Source organism: Ceratotherium simum, chromosome 24, assembly GCF_057802395.1.
Source record: "Ceratotherium simum simum isolate JZ-2026a chromosome 24, ASM5780239v1, whole genome shotgun sequence".
NCBI classification, from domain to species: domain Eukaryota; kingdom Metazoa; phylum Chordata; class Mammalia; order Perissodactyla; family Rhinocerotidae; genus Ceratotherium; species Ceratotherium simum.
Genome location: NC_141923.1, coordinates 35,690,735 through 35,712,341, shown reverse-complemented (window position 1 = coordinate 35,712,341; position 21,607 = coordinate 35,690,735). Strand labels below are relative to the sequence as shown.

The 21,607-nt window shown below is 36.3% G+C and overlaps 1 protein-coding gene across 5 annotated transcripts in view; it reads left to right on the top strand.

Moving 5' to 3' along the window:
* The window catches only part of PALS1 (protein associated with LIN7 1, MAGUK p55 family member), a 95,730-nt gene that overhangs the window by 26,236 nt on the left and 47,887 nt on the right, over positions 1–21,607 (top strand). For 2 of the 5 annotated variants that reach the window (XM_004426257.3, XM_087448345.1), the window contains exons 2-3: positions 4,886–4,972; positions 10,526–11,047. In XM_004426257.3, the coding sequence (XP_004426314.1) occupies positions 10,681–11,047 (367 nt within the window). In that variant the 5' untranslated portion in view covers positions 4,886–4,972; positions 10,526–10,680. The remainder of the gene's footprint in view (positions 1–4,885; positions 4,973–10,525; positions 11,048–21,607) is intronic. The other 3 variants (XM_004426258.3, XM_087448346.1, XM_087448347.1) reach the window with 3 other exon arrangements.

The following is a 21,607-nucleotide window of genomic DNA, read 5'->3' as shown; positions in this document are numbered from 1 at the left end:
GTTTTATATACAATTTTGCCAGGACTGTTCAAAGCTGCTAAGTCTCTGAAAGTTTACATCTGAGAAAGATGTGTCTTCTAAGCTAGGGACGTTGCCTTGCTCATATCCAGTTGAATTGAGAGTCAGGAATCATAACGTTCTTCTTCTGTCTGTCAGGACAGATGATTTGAGTGGCTTTAAGTTATAATGTGTTACCCCCACCTCCCTTTGAAATCTTTACTTATTTGATTTTTACTTTGAAGACTTTTCAATTAAGTGAATTTTGCTTCCAGTCTTGACAAATTTATCTGGCATACTACCTTCTAAATATAGTTAGTTTTGAAGCTGTGAGGATAGCAATGACTTCTTTGGAATGCGATTATCTGGATGATAAATAAAGGTACTTCTATCTGTAACCTAAACGATGAACTAGGTAGAATTTTAGAATTGCCCTTTTTATAGGACTTGTCAGGATGTTCTATTAAAAGATAAACCCAGGACATTTGCACTTGGTCTTTTTTGTTAATTTAAGGGGGTTGATTGTCAGTTGTATAAATCTGTTTAATAGCTTAAAAAATTTTTTTTACATTACACCAATTGAGTTAAACAAGTTAAGTTTACTTAAAATATGTGATTTTTTTATTTTAAAAATATTTTTAAAATATAATTTTTTTAGTTTTCTATAATTTAAAAAATAATTGAAAAACTAGTTTTTATTTTTTTTGTGAGGAGATCAGCCCTGTGCTAACATTTGCCAATCATCCTCTTTTTTTTTTTGCTGAGGAAGACTGACCCCTGGGCTAACATCCGTGCCCATCTTCTTCTACTTTATATGGGACACCACCACAGCATGGCTTGACAAGCAGTGCAACCGTGCGCACCCAGGATCCGAACCAGTGCACCCCGGGCCGCCGCAGCGGAGCGCATGCACCCAACTGCTTGCGCCACCCGGCTGGCCCCGAAAAACTAGTTTTTTAAATTAAATCTTTAGAGAGTCTAAATATTTTTGTTTAAATTGTTGTCAGTAATAATTTCTGAGCTAATACCTTGCATGACTAGCCCAAATATATTTAAGTTGTGACTTATATTAACTTAATTTTAAATATAGCTAGGATCCTTCTCTGTGAAGATCATGTGTGGGTCATTCATTGTTGGAAACCGAAATTTATGCATTGAGTTAAACATTTATTGAGTAGATAGGGTTTTAATGTGGTGTCACTACATGACTTGTTTTGGGAATATACAATGGTCTTTTTTAAAAATTGGTTTTGTTGAGATATAATTTATAATGTAATAAGATGCAATTTTAAGTGTATAATTTGAAGTCAGCTCAATAGGTATAACTTCCATTAAAATTCACTAATTTTAAGTGTCCAGTTTGGTGAGTTTTAAAAACAACTTTAGTGAGGTATAATTTACATTCCACAAATTCATGTTATGGGTACAGTTTGAGTATTAGTAAGTTTATATCGTCGTGCAGGTATCACTGAAATCTGGTTTTATTACAATTCTATCACCTAAAAAAATTCCCTCGTGTCCTTTTTTAGCCAGTTTCTGCTCCCACCCTAGCTCCAGGAAACCACCAAACTGCTTTCTCTAACAGTACTAGCTTTGTCTTTCCTAGAAATTTCATATAAATGGAATCATACAATATGTGTCTGACATTATGTTTTTGAGGCCATCCATGTTGTTACATATATCAGTAGTTCATTTTTTATTACTCAGTGGTGTTCTGATTTTATCCATTCACCAGCTGAAGGACATTTGGATTGTGTCCAGTTTTAAGTTATTAATAATGCATCTGTGAGTATTTCATGCAAATCTTTGTGATTTTTACAAATGAAAATACGTTTTTATTTCTGTTGTGTGGAATCACCGGGTTATATCATAAGTGTATGTTTAACGGTTTTTGTGTGTGTGTGAGGAAGATCAGCCCTGAGGTAACATCCAATGCCAATCCTCCTCTTTTTTTTTTTTTTTGCTGAGGAAGATTGGCCCTGGGCTAACATCCATGCCCGTCTTCCTCTACTTTATATGGGATGCTGCCACAGCATGGCTTGACAAGAGGTGCATTGGTGTGCACCTGGGATCTGAACCGGCGAACCCCCGGCTGCCGCAGCGGAGCGCGCACACTTAACTGCTATGCCACTGCGCCAGCCCGTTTAACTTTTTAAGAAACTGCCAAACCAACTACGATTTTACGTTCTCACCAGTATTGTATGAAGGTTTCAGTTTCTCCATATCCTCTCCAGTGCTTAGTATTGTCAGTCTTTTTAATTTTAGCCATTTTATTTTGTAATGGTATTTTTGGTATGTTTCTAATGGTATTTCATTGTGTTTTTTAACAGCTTTATTGAGATGTACTCCACATACCATATGATTCATCTATTTCACTATACAATTCAGTGGCTTTAGTATATTCAGAGCTGTGCAGTCATCACCACAACCAATTTCAGAACATTTTCATCACCCCCCAAAAGAAACCTGCACCCCTTAGCCGTAACTCTCCCCCACCCCCATGTACTCTTTTGCTAAGGCATTAGTAAATTACTAATTCCAGAACAGCTTTATCACACTCCAAAAAGAAACCAGTACCCATCAGCAGTCATTCCCATTTCCACCCCCACCAGCTCTGGGCAACCACTAATCTACTTTCTGTCTCTAGATTTCCCTATTCTGGACATTTCATAAATGGAATCATACAGTATGTGGTCCTTTCTGAGTGGCTTCTCTTACTTCTATTTTCAAGGTTCGTTGATGTTGTAGCATGTATCAGTACTTTATTTCTTTTTATTGCCCAATAGTATTTCATTATGGACGTACATTTTATTTATCCGTTCATCAGTTGATGGGCATTTGGATTTTTTGACTATTATGAATAATGCTGCTATGAACATCTTCGTACAAATTTTTTTGTGTGGACATATGTTTTCATTTCTCTTAGGTCTATACCCGGGGTTGGAATTGCTGGTGCATATGGTGACTCGATGTTTAGCCTTTTGAGCAATTGCCAGACTGTTTTCCAGTGTGGCTGCATCATTTAATATTCCTAACAGCAGTGTATAAGGGTTGCAGTTTCTCCACATCCTCATCAGCACTTATCTGTCTTTTTGATTCTAGCCATCCTACTGGGTGTTAAGTGGTATCTCATTGTGGTTTTGATTTGCTTTTCTCTGACGGCTAATAATGTTGAATATCTTTTCATGTGCTTATTTTTGCCATTTGTATATCTTCTTTGGTGAAGTGGTTAAATCTCTTGCCCTGTTTTTAAAAATTGGATTATTTGACTTATTGAGTTGTAAGAATATTTATAGTGGACATAAATATTTTGCAGATATTTCTCCCTCTTTTTTAGCTAGTCTTTTTATTTTCTTAACAGTATCTTTCAGTGACATATTTTAGGAGGCATATTCTGCCACCCTTCAATGAATTCTGAAACCCTTGTGCAATCAACAGATCTTGGCAACTGATTGGATAATGGGGCTTGAAGATAAAGATCTTGCAGATAGTGGTATAATTAACAGTAGTAGGAAAGAAGTTGAGGTCAGTTTGGGGTATATTGAAATTAAGATTCCTGGTGACATCCATGTAGAAATGTACTTTCTGTTCTTTCAACCTGGAACCCCTTATTTCTGGATCTTCCCACAGCTGACTCATTTTTTTTTTTTTTGTCATTCAGGTCTCAGCTCAAATGTCACCTCCTAGGGGCCTGCCCATGGCGTAGTGGTTACATTCATGCGCTCTCCACTTTGGTGGCCCAGGGTTCGCAGGTTTGAACCCCGGGCGTGGACTGACACATGGCTCATCAAACCATGCTGTGGCAGCAGCCCACATACAAAATGGAGGAAGATGGGCATGGATGTTAGCTCAGAGCCAATCTTCCTCAGCAGAAAAGAAGATGATTGGCAACAGTTGTTAGCTCAGGGCCAATCTTCCTCACCAAAAAAAAAAACCACCTTCTAAAGTAGGCCTTTCCTGGCCATCTTATCTAATGTTGTCCCTTCCAAACATCATTGTCTATTATATTACCCCATTTTACTTTCTCTGTTGCCCTATATGTGAGGTCATCTTATTGTGTGTGTGCTTTTTCTTATCTGTTACCCTACCAGAATGTAAGTCCATTAGGACAGGATCCTCTTCTGTCTTGGTCTTCAATGTAGCATCAACATTTCCCCCCCTCTGAGGTAACTGTGGTTCCTGTCTGTCAAATTGTTTTTGGATCCTAAACTTCTTATTGTCTTGGCATCATAAACTATTCATAATGTTTAAAATTGATCCAGAAGTTGTAGTTAAAACAAAGAAAAAAACTCAAAAACTTGCATTTTTGTTTGAGCCTTAACCTAGAGGTCAAAAAGTGTCATTAAAAATACTCTGCAAGGGGCCGGCCCAGTGGCGCAAGTGTTTAAGTGTGTGCGCTCCGCTGCGGCAGCCCGGGGTTCGCTGGTTCGGATCCCGGGCGCGCACCGACACACTGGTTGGCAAGCCATGCTGTGACAGCGTCCCATATAAAGTAGAGGAAGGTGAGCATGGATGTTAGCCCAGGGCCAGTCTTCCTCAGCAAAAAAAAAGAGGGGAAGGATTGGCAGATGTTAGCTGAGGGCCGATCTTCCTCACCAAAAAAAAAAAAAAAAACTCTGCAAAAGAGTCTTACCCTTTTTAAAAAGCTTTTAAACGGGTTACGTTTACCTCTTTCTCATCACTGATTTCAGGTAATTTAAAGTGATTTTACTTGATGTACATTAGAGATTGTGGGGGGAGGGTGCATTTTTACTACTTCATACTAAGAAATCCTAGCCATCTGTAAATGGAGTTGGATATCATATTGAATTGACCTTTCTCTCCCACTCCCTCCCTCTAAAAAACACTGCAGACTTGTACACTTGATTGTCTCTTTTCTGTTTTACAGAGTAAGAAAGTTAGCCAGAGTTCTGTGAAAAATCAGAGAAGAGAAACTTAAGAGGATAATAGATAAGGTCTTTCCAATTTGCATAATGTAAGTTCTTTTCACTGTTCTTGGCCTGATTCTTCTGTTAGCTGACAAAGCTGTTTCTATGGAAACAAATAGTCCAACTTCTTAGAATGTCAGAGGAATGCTGATCATTTAAAATGAGACTTCCCAGCTGCTGGTCAAAGGGCATTACTTGTGGGACAAGGGGAGGAAGGAGGAATTAAAAAAAAAAAATCTGGAATTCTGGACACTAGTGTAGACCGACGATGTTTATGCATATGAATTGTATGTTTTACGTTTCCCTCTGCCTAAAAATTAGGATACTGATTATATACGAAATTGTCTTCTTGCTAACCTATCGTGTTCCCCAGCTCTCCCACAAATAGTTGTTTCTCGGTGTGGAGTTTTCAGTGGGCCTGTATCCCTCAGGCTATTTCAGGCCCCCCGATCTCAACCATTTGTACTTATTGAAGTTTATTTAGCTTCCTTTTACCCTCATCTCCTGTAGCCAACTCACAAAAGCAAAGCCCTTTCTCCCCCACTAGTTTGAAGTCAGCTTTGAAACAGCTTTGGCCTGCCAACCTGAAAATTCATTTTTTTGCTCTGTGGACTCTGTAAACAGTTTTGATTTATTTTTCAATTTTTCTTTTATTTATTTTTTTCATAGTGGGGGGTGGGTATGAGCTGGGACTCTGACAAAGATTTGAAATGTGGGTCTTTGAGGCATTTTAAAAACAATTTATTTCTAATTAGAGGATTGAGAAGAGAGGGCCAGCAACTTGTAACCACATTATCTGCATAAGGCAGTCTTTTATTTACGTATAAGGAGGTAATTCTCTAGTTCAGTCATTTACCAGATTCTGAATTATCAAAGAACTTTTTTCTTTTTTTTTGGAGCGGGAGAGTATAATTCCTTTGGATTGGGATTCTTTCACTGTTTATTGATATGTATTGACTAATATGAGCTAGAGTATTCATGGTTTACCTGTTTAAAGATTATAATGATCATAATACTAAAACTATGTGACATAGCCTAATATTTCTTTGATCGTGGAAGAACTTTCGAATCTTTCATGGCCCTTGTGAAGTAACTTGTGAGCGTTAGAAAGTCTTTTGGAGTGTTGTTTGGTGAGATCATTATTTAACTGAGGTGATCTGGAAAGATTTCTTGAAGGAATAAGGACTTGTGGTAGATCTTGAAGGTAGAATATGAAAGGAGAAGCAGTTCATATTTCTTAGTTTATAAGGCATTTGGGCAGGAAGAAAAAAGCTGTGGGATAGGCACAAATAAGGAAGCTAACTTAGAAGGCTTGTGCAGGCAAGTAGTAAAAGATACTCTTAGAAAATTTGGATTTACCTTGTGAGTTTGGACTCTATTCTCTAGGCAATATGAAAGCTATCAGAGGAGGAGTGATTTGCCCATATACTTAAGCATTTATCTCTTAGAAGATAGCAGGGCTATAGAGATGAGTAAGATAGATAGATTCCTTGCTGGGCCAGCCCCGGTGGCCTAGTGGTTAAATTCCACACACTCTGCTTAGGCGGCCTGGGTTCGGTTCCCAGGCGTGGACAAACAAACAAACAAAAAGATTCCCTGCTAATTAGATCATTTACCTATATGACCTGTAGTCACCTTGAAATTAATGTGTCCAGAACTAAACCCATATTACTCTTTAATTTCTCTCCCCTTCTGTCTCTCCTTCTCCTGTATTCTCCATCCTAATTAATGACATTGCCATCCACCTAGTGACCCAGAGATAGTGGCCCTGGAGTCACACTGCCTGGGTTCATATTCTGAAGCCTCCTGTTTGCTTGGCCCTGTGCTGGGCAATGTCACAGATCCAGAGATGAGTTAGGCTGGTTCCTGACCTCTAAGGGCTTCTAGTCTGATGGAGCCAACAGACAGAGGTACAAATAACTGTAGTCCCGTTTGATTAGAGATGTGACAGGCATTGTGGGATCCAGAGGAGGCACATATCCGGTTTGGGGAGTCATGGAAATCCAGAGGAGGATTTATTTGAGTTGAGACTTAAAAGGAGAGTAGGCAAGGATTAGGTCCTAGACAGTCTGATTCTGGAAACTGTTCTCTTAAACATTATGCTGTGTTGGGTAACTGGGTGGATATAGTGGCATTAATTAGAATTGAGAATGGAGGAAGAGGATCAAGGAGAATATGAGTGGATTGAAGGGAAATATGAGTTTAATTCTGGACACATTAATTTCTAGATCCCTGTAAGACATTTTGATAGACTAATGGGCAGAGATCCTATCTCTATAACCCTAGTACCTAGCCAGGGGTAAATGCTCAATTAAATTTATGTACAAATCACCCCGCTTTTCTAAATCTTCGATGGCTTTCTTCCTGCCTTGAGAATTAAGGACTTAATTAAAGACTTTTCATAAGTTGGACCCAGTCAGCCTTTCTAGCCACTATTCTGTTGTACAAGCTGCCTTTCACTATTCTCTTATACAAGCTGACTGCTTTAGTTCAACCAGCCTTATCTGTGCTTTTCCCAAACTTTTTATCTTCCTGTCTTTGGTTCATATGGCCTCTTTCTTATTCTTCCATCCTATCTTCAAGGCCTACTTCAATCCCCATTTTTCATTTACAAAACAGGCATATTTAGACCTACTTTTAGAGTAGTAATGAGGAATAAATGAGTGAGTACTGTATGAAGTGCTTGCAATTTTGTCTGGCACGTAAGTGCTCAGTAAATGTTATAGTTGTGGTTGTTACTACTGCTACTGCTACTTCCTACTTCTCTTCTTCCTTTCTCCTCTTCTCTTTTTGCCCTACTATATGAAATATAGACACCAAATTCTAGTAATTCTATAAACTACATATTTCTTTAATATAACTTATCTTCCTTCTCACTGTCTTAGTTCGGGACCCCATTTCTTAGTTGCCTTCGGCCTTCAAACTGGTGTCATTGCCACCCTTTAGTCAATCCTTTACACTTCTATCAGAGTGATATTTCTCTAAAAGTGAATGTGATCCCCTGCTTTAAATCCTGTAATGATTCTTACTACTTTCAGGATGAAGGTCAAAGTCTTTAGCTCTTAAACTCTTCTTGGTCTGACCCCCTGCTTGCCTTTCCAGTTTTATCATTGTTCGTGTATGACATGCTGCCATTGTCCCATCTGGCCTTATTGCATTCTATTCTGTTTTCTGAAAGTGCCATATTCTCATACTCTTCCTTCCTATTGGTCATGTGATTCCCTTTGCCTGGAACAGATTCTTCTATCTGGCTAAGTTTTTGTTGTTCTTTGAAATGCCACTCAAAGAAATGTATTGTTATGTTTTGAGTGTTTGCTATGACTCCTTACCACAGTCCATCATCTTTGCATCATCTGAATTTATGACATGTCTAAGTTTAGTTAAACAAATATTTATTGGGCATTTCCTATATGACATTATTGTGTTAAGCACTGGGGCATGTAGAAATATAAGACATGACCCCTGTCTTGAATGAATTTAGAATCTAACAAGAAGAAACCAGCTAGGGAAGAATATCATTCATTATTTCTTTGCTGTCGCTCTCAGTAGACTTTGAACACTCCTAGGGGGATAACCAAAATGGCATTTTAAGCAGATTAATATCAGGTTGAAGAAATTTTTCTGAGAATAAAAGACTAGATCCAGATAGACAAGCATGATAATAGTCCAAGCATGAGAACTCAGACTCAGATCACCTGGCCCAGCCTCTCTTGCATGATCTATAATTTTGCCCCCGTGATCTAGTAAACTGTAAGGACCCAGCCTTACGGTTTTTAAGTTGGGAGTTTTAATTTCAAATCATAATTTTTGTAGACCAGCATATAAAGTAAAAAATACATTATTCATTCTTAAATTTAATTTTTAATATCTAGTAAACATTGTAAATATAGAAAGCTGAGAGTTTTAATTTTCTGGAACTACATACAGTCCTAGATTTTTAAAATTAAAATTAAGCATAGCACTACAGTAACTCCTACACAAGTTTCTACTTGTAATGAAAACATTAACCCAAATTTGTATTTGCATATAATCAATATATAAAACTTAGGAATTGCCTAACATAATTCTGATAGCTCTCATTTTAATGAAAAAGAAGGCAAACTAATGATAAATAAGGTATTTATGTTTAGCGCACATAGTTATAATAAAGAGAGAAGCTAAAATTTGGATAGAAGACAGAAAAATCAACCAAAATTCTTTTGAAAATATAATTCTAGTGGCTTATGTAGCTAGTATCTATTTTCCTGATTGTGGGACTAGTGGTTTTCCTCGTAGTCGACATGAGTTTGTGTTAAGCAGTCTGTGACAAGATGTTTGTTTGAAAAAAGATTGGCTGGCGTTAGGAATATTGTCTGAAAATTCAGCTTTTGCTTAGTTGGCGTATACTGAAGTGATGTCCAACTCAAGGAGGTAGTAGGTTTATTATTGTAAATATTTTTAAAGTCTTGAGTAAAAGAAGACTAATTAGATTTAATGTGTGGGTTTACACATATATAAACAATCTGCCTAGTTATGCCTGAGAAATGGCTTGATGAAAGGCCAATGTCATCCAGTAAAATATTTTTCTTGTCTAAAATATGTTGAAGGATTTTTTTAAATAGAATCAAATTAATACTAAGAATTAATGTAAGTATGTATATTTTTTAGTTTTAAAATGTGTATACATTATCTCATTTAAAGTTCAGAACAATCCTATGAATAAATTTTCATGAATAAAGGAATCTGAGGTTCATAGAGAGAAATTTTTCTGACTAGTCTTAAGACCAGTCTTAAATCATAAAGCTAGAGGAAGTGGTAGAGCCAGAATTAAAATTCAGTTTTCTGGTCTCCAAGTCTAAAATGTTCCATTTGCTGTACAATATGAACTTAAAAATTTTTTGGGTGGTAACAGGTACTACTATTTTCTCTGAATGAATCTTTGTAAAGAATAACCCTATTTTTTTTTTCATGTGACCAGTTATAAAGACTGATAACCCGTGTAGTCTTTTTCTCACTTAATGTGGTTTTATCCTATAGATACCTTAGCTTCTAATTAAAATTTCTTTTTCATTGGGTATCTTCATCTCATAAACTCCTAAAAGTGAATTGTCCCCCAAAATACTACCTTTATCTTAGGTGAGCCACCAACATGGCTTGCTGTATGCCAGTTTCTTTAGCAGTTAACTAGGAAGTTATTTCTATCTCAGGTGTGTTAATTGAGTATAAAGTACTGTGTTGAGACAGTTATACAAAGATGATTAAAACATCTTTATAGCTTAAGCAACCTGTTCTCTACTACACTAGTACCCAAAACTTTCTTACATCATCATTTTTATCAGCTGTAAAGTTAAGCAGTATACTTCAAATTCTTGGGAGGGGACTTTTTTTCCTTTGAAACACCTTGATTTCCCCAGCATTATCTGTAAGATAAAAGGAAAGTATTTACTCTATTTAGCAAAATAATATTATATACTTGTAAGGAAAGTATTTACTCTATATAGCAAAATAATATTATATACTTGTGAGATATTTTCTTATTGTGTAGAGATTGGAAGTGGGCTATGTAAAATCTACTTTTATATTGTAATTCTTATACTTTTTTTCCTCATCTTTCCCCTTAGATTTCCTTCATGGATACATTTTCATAGCATTATTATGTGATGTGAGAAGTTTTTTTTTTTTTGAAGTAACATGGATTTTATACTACAGAATCAAGAGATTGGCTTTATAGGAAAAATTGATTTATAAAAAGTGGTACAGGTTTTTATAGATAACCATGACAACATCCCATATGAATGGGCATGTTACTGAGGAATCAGACTTCGAAGTAAAAAATGTTGATCTTGCATCACCAGAGGATCATCAGAAGCACCGAGAGATGGCTGTTGACTGCCCTGGAGATTTGGGCACCAGGATGATGCCAGTACGTCGAAGTGCACAGTTGGAGCGTATTCGGCAACAGCAGGAGGACATGAGGCGTAGGCGAGAGGAAGAAGGGAAAAAACAAGAACTGGACCTTAATTCTTCTGTGAGACTTAAGAAACTAGCCCAAATTCCTCCAAAGACTGGAATAGATAACCCTATATTTGATACAGAGGAAGGAGTTGTATTAGAAAGTCCTCATTATGCTGTGAAAATATTAGGTAAGTAAAAACAGCAGAATAATAGACAATGTTTTGCTTTGTTTCTCTTAACATAAATGTGTATAGAGAGGAAGAGGAGTCTAAGAGGATGTAAAACAATAGCAGTTTGAATTCAGACCAAGATCGGTGCTTTTCTTGGAAAAGCCATATAACCATCATTGTTCATTATTAGCCACATAGAGCTAAACATATGGCTTAAATGTTCAGTCACTACAACGTGGTTTTTATTTTAATTTTATTTATTTATTTATTTGTTTTTGTGAGAAAGATCAGCTCTGAGCTAGCATCTGTTGCCAATCCTCCTCTTTTTGCTGAGGAAGATTGGCCCTGGGCTAACATCTGTGCCCATCTTCCTCTACTTTATATGGGACGCCACCACAGCATGGCTTGACAAGCACTGCGTTGGTGCGCGCCCGGGATCCGAACCTGCGAACCCTTGGGCCGCCGAAGTAGAGCGCGCACTTAACCGCTACGCCACCAGGCTGGCCCCAACATGGTTTTTAGATATAATCTTCGAATTAAAAATTTCTACATGTGGCCTAACATTTAAAGCCTTGGAATTCACATTTTATTTCAAACTCAAACTTTTATACCAAAATTACTGAAAAGCAGCTTTCAGATGTTGAATTTCTGATTTCCTTAAAGTTTGTAAAATAGTAATAAAATTAATATCTGTAGCTTAAAATCTATTGATTTTCTTTAATTAGTGACTGTCAATAAGAAGAACTGGTGCTATTTGTATGGCAAAATACACATAAAACGTGGCTCAAAATTCCCTATACTGTCTATTCCCAAGTTCCAGTCTGTGGAAAAAACAAACAAAAAAACTAGTGCCATGAGATACAAACAAAGTTCTGTGATCAAATAAATTTTGAAAACAGTGGATTAAAATAAGACTTCTTAGATCCTTTAGAATACTAATAGTCATTATGAATCCACAGAGAGATTGATGTCAAATATATGTTTCCAAACTTAGATTATTTGATCGTTGAACTTACTGCCCTCTCTTCCTGCACACACACACGAGTGATCACTGAACTAGTGTTAGGAGTATACACTAACTTGTGTTACCTTAAAACTAGGCAAACTCAAATGAAGTATTTTATTTCTTGACCATTTATTATAGATGTGAAAAGAGAGACTTCCACTTTTCTATGGATGGAGAGAGTTTTTGTTGTTGTTGTTTTGCCATTTATTTGTCTATTGAGTACTGTACTAGATGCTATAGCAAACACCATTCTATGTAATATCTACAATAATCCTCTTAACAGCGCTCTGTAATCTCCATTTTGGAGATAAAGAAGTTGAACCTCAGTTAAATCACCTGTTTAAGACTCCAGGCTAATCAGTGGTAGAGCCAAGTTTGAATTTGCCTGATCTGGATATGCAGTTGTTATACTGCACAGAGCCAAGAGTTTGAGTGGAGACTGGCATCCAGCCTGCTCTTCACTCACTGTGCCAGAGCTCTGGCTACCAAGAGTGGAACATCTGTTTCTGATTTGCCCAAAGGTACCATATATACTAGATTTGTTCCTCACTATGTCTCTATATTCTAAGTCTCAAGCAGTTTCTACTACATCACGTCATCTGCTTCTTTTTTTTGTGTTATAAATTTAGTAAGGATCCACATTTCTTGACAGAAAGCAATGTGCGTGCTTCTCTGTGTTTTAAGAAATCATAAACGTGTTCCGTCATAGTGAAGTCTGCTAAAAGCCTTCAGATGTTATAATTAGTATAGTGAAAATGGAAAGATTACATATTTTTAAATACATTTTCTGAAGGAATTTTATGTTCTTTTTTCCTAAGAGTTTTGTTAGAGTAAAAATATTTCATTCCCGAGTGCCTCTGACCCTCATCTTCCACCACTCCGTTATTTTTTTAATTTTATTTTTATTTTTTTTTCCCCCAAAGCCCCAGTAGATAGTCGTATGTCATAGCTGCACATCTTTCTAGTTGCTGTATGTGGGACGTGGCCTCAGCATGGCCAGAGAAGCGGTGTGTCGGTGCGTGCCCGGGATCTGAACCCTGGGCTGCTGGCAGCGGAGCGCGCGCACTTAACCGCTAAGCCATGGGGCCTGCCCTACTCCGTTATTTTTTAAGTATTCTGTAAATATTCTCTATGACTTGGAGAGAGTTTACATTGTAATATATCCAACCCAAGCCCGGAGTGGATTGAGTCTTCTGTTTTTCTGTTTAAATTTCTTTAAGATGAATATATTTGTCCATTTGCTTTACTTAGATCAGGCATAAATGTCCACCTAATAGGTAATATTCATGTAATTGCAGTAAAGAAACAAATACAGCTGAAGCCAGACTCAGTTAGGGAAACTTTTTTTTCTGCCTAAGCACAGAAAATTGGAGACCATTTCTCTTAAATTTTTTTTTTCGTATTTCTGTTTGTATGTTGCTTGGCTAACTTTTCTGCAAGTGTAGATGAAAGGACAGCTGTATTTCCTTCCGACTTGCAATCCACTGTGGTTTTCAAAAATCCCTTGTACAATCCTTGAATTTAAGACTGTTTTACATAATTTATTTTAAAGTAATTTGTATGTAGTACCAGGTATCTGTAATTCATTTCTTGGATAGGAGAATATTTAGTATTTTGAGAAATAAGTGATAGATTTAATGTTAATATGCTCAACACAAATGTGTTAATTGTAGGACCCATGAAAAGTTAGCATAAGTTATAAAATTGTTATCGTTAGTCAAAGCTTCAGTTTTTGGATATACTGTTTTAAGTTTTCATTTTAAAATGAAGTGTAGTAGCTTTGTACGAAACATTTTTTCCTGTTCATAATTTGCTAACACATCAAACTACGAAAGAAATACTCCCTTAAAATTGTACGTGTCTCCCTGCCAGTATTTTGATTAATACACACATGCCAGGAGACAACTTCTCAGCCCTTTTCACAGCCAGAAACAGCAACCTTGTTTTAAATGAGGAAAGGATGGGGCAACTGATTTACTTCTTTGAGAGAAAGCCTTCAGTTTCCAAGTGATACATCATCATTTATCTGTGAGTAGAGAAAATACTCTTTTAAGAATTGAAAAGGTAATTGGAAAGGTTAGATACTTTAATTGTCTGGGTGGTGGTTTTTAATGAAAGTATTTATAAATTTGGCACTGTATAACAATAAACGTGCAGGGATGGAATTGATAAAAAATATTCAGAAAGGATGAACTGAATTTTTTGTTTAAAAGCGGTCAGAGTCTTATTGAAAATTAGAAAATAGTGATGTTGGAACTTAATTTCAAATGAATAATGTTAATATTATAAATTTATAAGAATTTTGATATATTAAGGAGGCTTTCCTTAAAATTGGCATGAGTTATTAAAACTTGCTTTGCTAAAAATAAAATATCATTGTCTTGTTCTCTTTCATGAGCAAAGCAAACTACCCTATGAGACAAATCCTGAGAAAAGAACAGAGTCCAGGTTAGAGTGGGATGAGGTAGAGGAGGATCATTTCCAGATATCGCTGGATTATAGATTTCACGGTTCTGTTTGTTTTGTATTCACAATAAGTAACTTGGGGCCAGGGTTGTGGACAAGTAAATCTGGTGGACAGAATATTTAAAGGAAATAAACTAGGCAACACTGCCATCTATCATATATGTGACTATATGACTGTTACACCTTTGAAGAGGCCTTAGGAAATGCACATACACCTGCACACACCCAGGGTGAGCTACTTGCTTTGTGGTTAATAAGGAGACACTTGAAATTTGTGATTAGGTGCTTTCTAATTTACACCAGATGCCAGTAATGTGAAGAAAAATTAAAAAGAGACAGCAGGGGTAAGAAAACTAGGATGAATAAAATATTTTCATAATATTAATAATAGCATGTTTCAGTTTTGATTAGTGTCTACATATTTTTTGCCAGATGTCTCTGAACATCCGGCAAAACATTAATATTCAAACTATTAAGTCGAGAGTATTCCTGTATTTGACATTGTAAAGTAAAATATCTCTTCCACATTTCTTTCTGATGTTGTTTGACTTTTGTTTGACCATGGGATATACTGGAATTTTGCTGGATTGTGATAAACTTTTTTTAAGATTGGCTTTTGTTAAAGCCAACAAACAAAATTCCTGTGCCAATAAACCTTGAGTGCAGCCTACTTCTGAGAGGTTAATTATTCTTGCTATTAAATTTTTGCTCAACTGCTGTAGATATTTCCAAACTTTATTAGCCATTCTTTGAGAGACTTGTTTTCTGGAAGTGAAATGATTAGACCAATTGGTACTAGGTTTAATGTTTAAAATGTTGGGACCCATTTGAAAATTTTCTGATTTGTTCAGATTGCTAAAATTAGAGCTAACTAAAATAAAAATTAAAAAATTCATTAGAATATGTGTATAGTCGTGTATTGTTTGGTTGTTAAATATGCATAATTCCACTGAAAAATAATTAACTGCCACACCATTGACTCTTTGACACAATGTGTGAAAACTTCATTCCACCTATTAAGTAATAATAGGTTTTAACTTGTTGCCTCTTGCAAAGACTTGCATCATTATGTTACAATACATTAGGAAATGTATGACATCGTTACATGTTGTAACAAATAGGGATGCCTACAGTCAGATGTAGATTTTAAATACTTTTTATCTTCGCTTAATTGCTATTGAACTTGGACAAGTTACTTAACTTTTCTGAGCTTCCGTTTCAGGAATTTCTTGAGAACTAAGTGTAAAAAATGTATATAAGCGTGTGGCACACTGTAGGTTTGACTAAAATTTAACTTTTGTAAGAACCAAAAGCCACCAGAGAGATCATCTAACCTTCTAGTTGATGAAATTAATTTGTGAATCTTATCCAGTAATTTTTTATTTCATTTTTAAAAATAACAGCTTTAAGATATAATTCACATACCATAAAATTTACTCTTTTAAAGTGTATAATTCATGAGTTTTTAGCACAGTCACAAGATTGTGTAACCATCACCACTATATAATTCCAGAATGTTTTCTTTATCCCAAAAAGAAATTCTGTAGCCATTAGCAGTCACTCCCTGTTCTCCCTTCCTCCTAACCCCTGACAACCCTGATCTACTTTCTGTCTGTAGATTTGTTTATTTGGGACATTTTGTATAACTGAATCATACGATATTGGCCTTTTGTGACTGGCTTTTTTTTCATACAGCATATTGTTTTTAGGGTTCATAGGTGTTGTAGCATGAACAAGTACTTCATTCCTTTTTATGGTTGAATAATATTCCACTGTATGAATATACCACATTTTGTTTATCCATTCATCTGTTGATGGTACATTTGGGTTGTTTTCACCACTATTGGAAATAGTGCTTTTATGAATATTCATGTATAAGTTTTTGTTTGAACACATTTTCAGTTCTTTTAGGTATATATCTGGAAGTAGAATTGCAGAGTCATATGGTAATTCTGTGTTTGACTTATTGAGGAATTGCCATATCTTCCACAGTATCTGCCCTATTTTATATTCTCAACCAGCAATGTGTGAGAGTTCCAGTTTCTCTACATCCTCGCTTCTACTTATCATTATATGTCTTTTTAATTTTAGCTATCCTGTCAACTAGTAATTTTGTTAAGAACTAGAGTAAAATAGGGGCTGGCCCGGTGGTGCAAGCACTTAAGTGCGTGTGCTGCACTGTGGCGGCCTGGGGTTCGCCAGTTCGGATCCTGGGCGCGCACTGACGCACTGCTTGGCAAGCCATGCTGTGGTGGCGTCCCATATAAAGTGGAGGAAGATGGGCACGGATGTTAGCCCAGGGCCAATCTTCCTCAGCAGAAAGAGAGGAGGATTGGCAGATGTTAGCACAGGGCTGATCTCCTCACACACACACACAAAAAAACCTAGAATAAAATAGAAAATACTAAATTATATTGCATGTAAGTATTCATAAATCTTTTATTTCAAATAAATACGTGTACTGAGTTGAGAAATAAAATACATATTTTTGTGTGTGTGTGTGAGGAAGATTAGCCCTGAGCTAACATCCATGCCAATCCTCCTCTTTTTGCTGAGGAAGACTGGCCCTGAGCTAACATCTATTGCCAATTCTCCTCCTTTTTTTTCCCCCTTTTTTCTCCCCAAAGCCCCAGTAGATAGTTGTATGTCATAGTTGCACATCCTTCTAGTTGCTACTGTATGTGGGATGCCACCTCAGCATGGCTGGACAAGTGGTGTGTGCCCGGGATCTGAACCCCAGCCACCAGTACCGCTAAGCCACGGGACCGGCCCCAAAATACGTATTTTTTAGTGGACCACCAACAAAAGCTTGAGAAATACTGTCTTAGTCAAACCCACTCATTTTATAGAAAAGCCTAGAGACTTGAAGTTGTCCAGTGACATATAATGCAACTAATAAGTGATCAAGCTATAACTAGGACCCACTCAGGTATTCTGACTTCAGACTTGGGGCTTTTTTCTTCTCTCACCAAACTCCTTTCTCTTTCTGTCCAGAGAAGAGTCATGAAGCCTTTGTACTTGATTGAATGATAGTCACTACATTATATTATATTCCACATAAGTATTCATGCAATGAATGAATGAAAATGAAAAAAATGACAGTTTTCCATTGTCTTAGCATATTTAGGGGTAAGATTTTTGTTCTGCTGTCTCTCAACTATCTTTGCATATATACTTGTCTAGTATTTGTGTTTAATTTGTAACCCAACTTGTTAATGAGTAATTACTGTTCAAGATCTTTCATCAGCTTCTGTTATTTTTAATAAATTCATTTTGACCTAGTTCACTAAAAATCAAAGTTCAGAGATCTGAATTTTATGTTCTTAAATTTAAAAAGAAAAAAAGCACCCCTATTTAATCAGAGATTTCCTGAACGAATGTTCTAATTTTGATTCATCAGATAGATATACTGGAAGCTGACATAATTTCCTCATACTCAATAACATTAAGTTCCTCATCTGAATATTCAGTTTGTACACTTTAGGGGAAAAGAAGAAATTAAAAAGTTTCAGGAAAAAAGTCATAAAGTTAGTTGAAATCTAGAAATTGCTGACAGGTTAAAAGAATTGGTATTTAAACGATGAAATGGAAGAATCTTAATGCTAGAATAGATCTCTGGAAACTCTGTTTTTGTGTGGGTTAAATGATAGTAATAAGTAAAAATAAGCAAAGCTAATCCAGGGTAGATGGTTCTCTCCGTTGCTTTGAAAGATCTCCAGAGATGGAGCTTCCTCAGCTTCTTTGGGTAATTGTATTGTTTACCCTTAAACAGCCAAAAAATTCTCCCGTATGGCTGCCCAGAGTCTTGGGTGTTTGAAGATGGAATTTTCAGATAGAGCAACTCTTGCTTATTGCTTTCTTTTGCCTATTTTAGAGTCTTCATTCTTTTACATTTGAGGCTGCCAGGAGAGGGCCAAAGAGAAAGGAGATAGTTCAGGGGTAGATTTGTGGACTTATGTGTATGTTTGTATTTATGTGATTAATTGTATCCCAAAGCCGAATGTAAGTGATTTTTTTTCTTACTTTTCGATAATATATCCTCTCTTTTAACAGAAATAATCAAGATTTAAGTGTTGTATGAAATGTTAGAGAAGATGATGGGAACTTAAAACAGTTTCTACTGAACATCAAGTAAGAGGAAATAGGTCAAACTACAAGACAAGGAATTTAAACTGGATATAAAGAACTTCCTTGTAGAGAAGTTGTTACAGACTAGAACTTATCACCACAGCCAGATTTGCTGTGCCTGCCTTTGCCTTTCCCTCTGCAGTGTCCCCATTTCTGCCCTCCCTCCATCCTGCCTTGCTCTGGTATCTCTCTGCCTCAGTACTCTCTTCTTTGTTCACTCCCCACTGTGCACTTGTGTCATTCTCTCGCCAACCCTATCATTCTCCATTTGTCTCTCTATTTCTCTGTCCATGTGGTTCTTTCTTTTTGTGTCTGTTGTATCTCTAGTATGGGAGTGGGGAAGGGAGCCTCTGATCTCTGTGTATGGGAAGTCTCTGTTCTCTCTGTATTCTGTCCTTTCTTTGTTGTCTATCTTCATCATTATTACAAAAGAGGGTACGTATTTGACAGAACTGATTTAGTTGCATCTGATTGGATTTTAAAAATTCCCTCTGGAATTGCATAGAATGTTAAAGAACTTAGGTGGCTTTTTGTTTGTTTTAAGTAACAGATATAGCCTAGTTGCTGCATCAGACAATGGAACATTTTTTTAAGTGTGTAGAAAATTAACTGTTCTTGAATAATACGTATTTGTAAAGTGCTTTTAAAGAGGTACCATATAGGAACAAACTTTTTTTAAGCCTACAACTAAATATTCTGACCTTTGAAATTAAGAATTTTTATATGAAACTAAAATATGAATGAGAATGTGTGTCAAAATGAGAATCCCTGAATTGATGTTGTCAACAATTATTTTTCATTATGGCATCATACTTAATATCAAAGAAAAGACCCTTTGTCAGAATTCCATTCAGAATTTTTAATAAAGAACTGAGTCAAGACAGTGAACTCATTTCATTTATTATAATCAGTATTTTAAAACTAATGCTGTAGGTATTTGTTCTTTCTATGTGACCTTAAAACTATATTGGACAGAGGCAACATCATTTTTAATGTCCTTACATTGATAAACTTATTGGAAATGCATACTAATTTCATCAGAGGGTTCGTATCATTTAGTATTTCGTATTTTCTCGTTTTTGTGTGTGTGTGTGAGGAAGATCAGCCCTGAGCTAACATCCGATGCCAATCCTCCTCTTTTTTGCTGAGAAAGATTGGTCCTGGGCTAACATCCATGCCCATCTTCCTCTACTTTATATGGGACGCTGCCACAGCATGGCTTGACAAGCAGTGCGTTGGTGTGTGTCCGGGATCTGAACCTGCAAACCCCAGGCCACTGAAGCAGAGTGCACACTTAACCGCTGCACCACTGAGCCGGCCCCTGATATTTTCTCTTAAATATTCATTTGTTTCAGCTACGTATGGTTTAGTTAATATCTTCTTGTCAAGCTACATAGCTTTAATGAAGTTTTAAAAATTCTTCTGAGTGTCCGGTAACTTAATCTGTTCTGCTTGTTCATTAAACATTCTTAATGGAAATATATTTGAACCTGAAGGATGAGAGTACTTTGGGCAGCTTTCCTCCCTAAGAATGCTCTTTGGAAACTTTCCCAGCTAAATTAGTCATGAAAGCAGATATGGAATTTATCTGAAAACTGTCCATTTAAATCATAGTTATCAATTTTGCTGTACTACTTGGTTACCCAGGCTAGTGCAACACTACCAAAGATGCTTTACAGCATTTCTCAAAAGATACATAGCCTCTGCATTCACAGAAATTGCAGTTTTGGTGTCTTTCCTGAACTTTCCCCGATTGTAATGTTAGAGATGAAATAAAATACTCGGAGAAAATATTTAAAGCTTAAGACACTTGGTTAAAATAGCAGAAGTAAAATGCAACAATATTGTAAAAGTAGCATTTGGAGAGTGAGTTAAAACACATGTATTATGTGCATCATGTGTGTGAACGTGCACAAACACAGCTAAAGGAAATTCCTCCAACAGATACGTGATAATATAGCTAGAATGAGTAAGCTCCTCTAAATACTAGAATGAGTAAGCTCCTCTAAATACTAGTCAGAGTACATTACATGCCGCTGTTTCGGGCGAAAAGACATCTCAGGACAGCTTTTCCAAAACAGGTAAACGATATATCACAATCAAGCCCTAGAACCTGCAAAACCTGTTTATCTTATTTTATTCCCTTGGTGTGGCAGAAAAAGCACTACCTTAGAAGTCGAGAAAGTGGGTTCTTCATCCAGGTGCCATTTTGTATATGACTTCATTTTCTCTATCTGTGGAGATTTGATCTGAATTACAGATGTCTCAGATTTTGGTGGTGATGGTGTTTTTTTTTTAAATTGGAAAAAGTTTCTCAGGGTTTTTATGAGGACTAAATACGGTAATGTATATGCATATAATAAGCTATTTTTCTGTATCTTACTATTCAGTAATGGCAATGACTAATATGTAATTTGGGCCAAATACATATTTGTAGTTTTTCAATAATGGTTGGTGATATTTAATGGTAAAAGCTGAGCTTAAGTACAAGTGATCTCAACTTAGTCTGGCAACACTGATTAACATTTTAAGTCTGGAGACAACTCCTAAGAAAAGATAATTTCAGTGAAAACAGTTTTTACTGATTAAACAACAAAAATGTGAATAGGACTTCATAAAGGTGAATTGTAAAAGACGATAATTAACAAGTTTAAATTGGTCTTGATGCTAACGTAAAAAACTTGAACCTTAAGCCCAGTTAAATTGGCATGGTCCTTAGGTTCTCCCAGAACCCATCACTTATGTAGATAGGTACTAGGTCATCAGCCTTTTTGAAACTCAGTTGTATTTCTCTTCTGCTTTACAGCCTTCATATTCCTATAGATTTTATCTTGATCCCTGACCTCCTGAGTAAAAGACATTTCCAGTTTGACCCTGAGATTTTTTTTTTTCTGAATTTTTAACTGCCCTAGACGGTCTTTATGGCTTTAGAACTCCTCGGTATGAACACAGTAAGAACAAATTGACCAGATTTCATC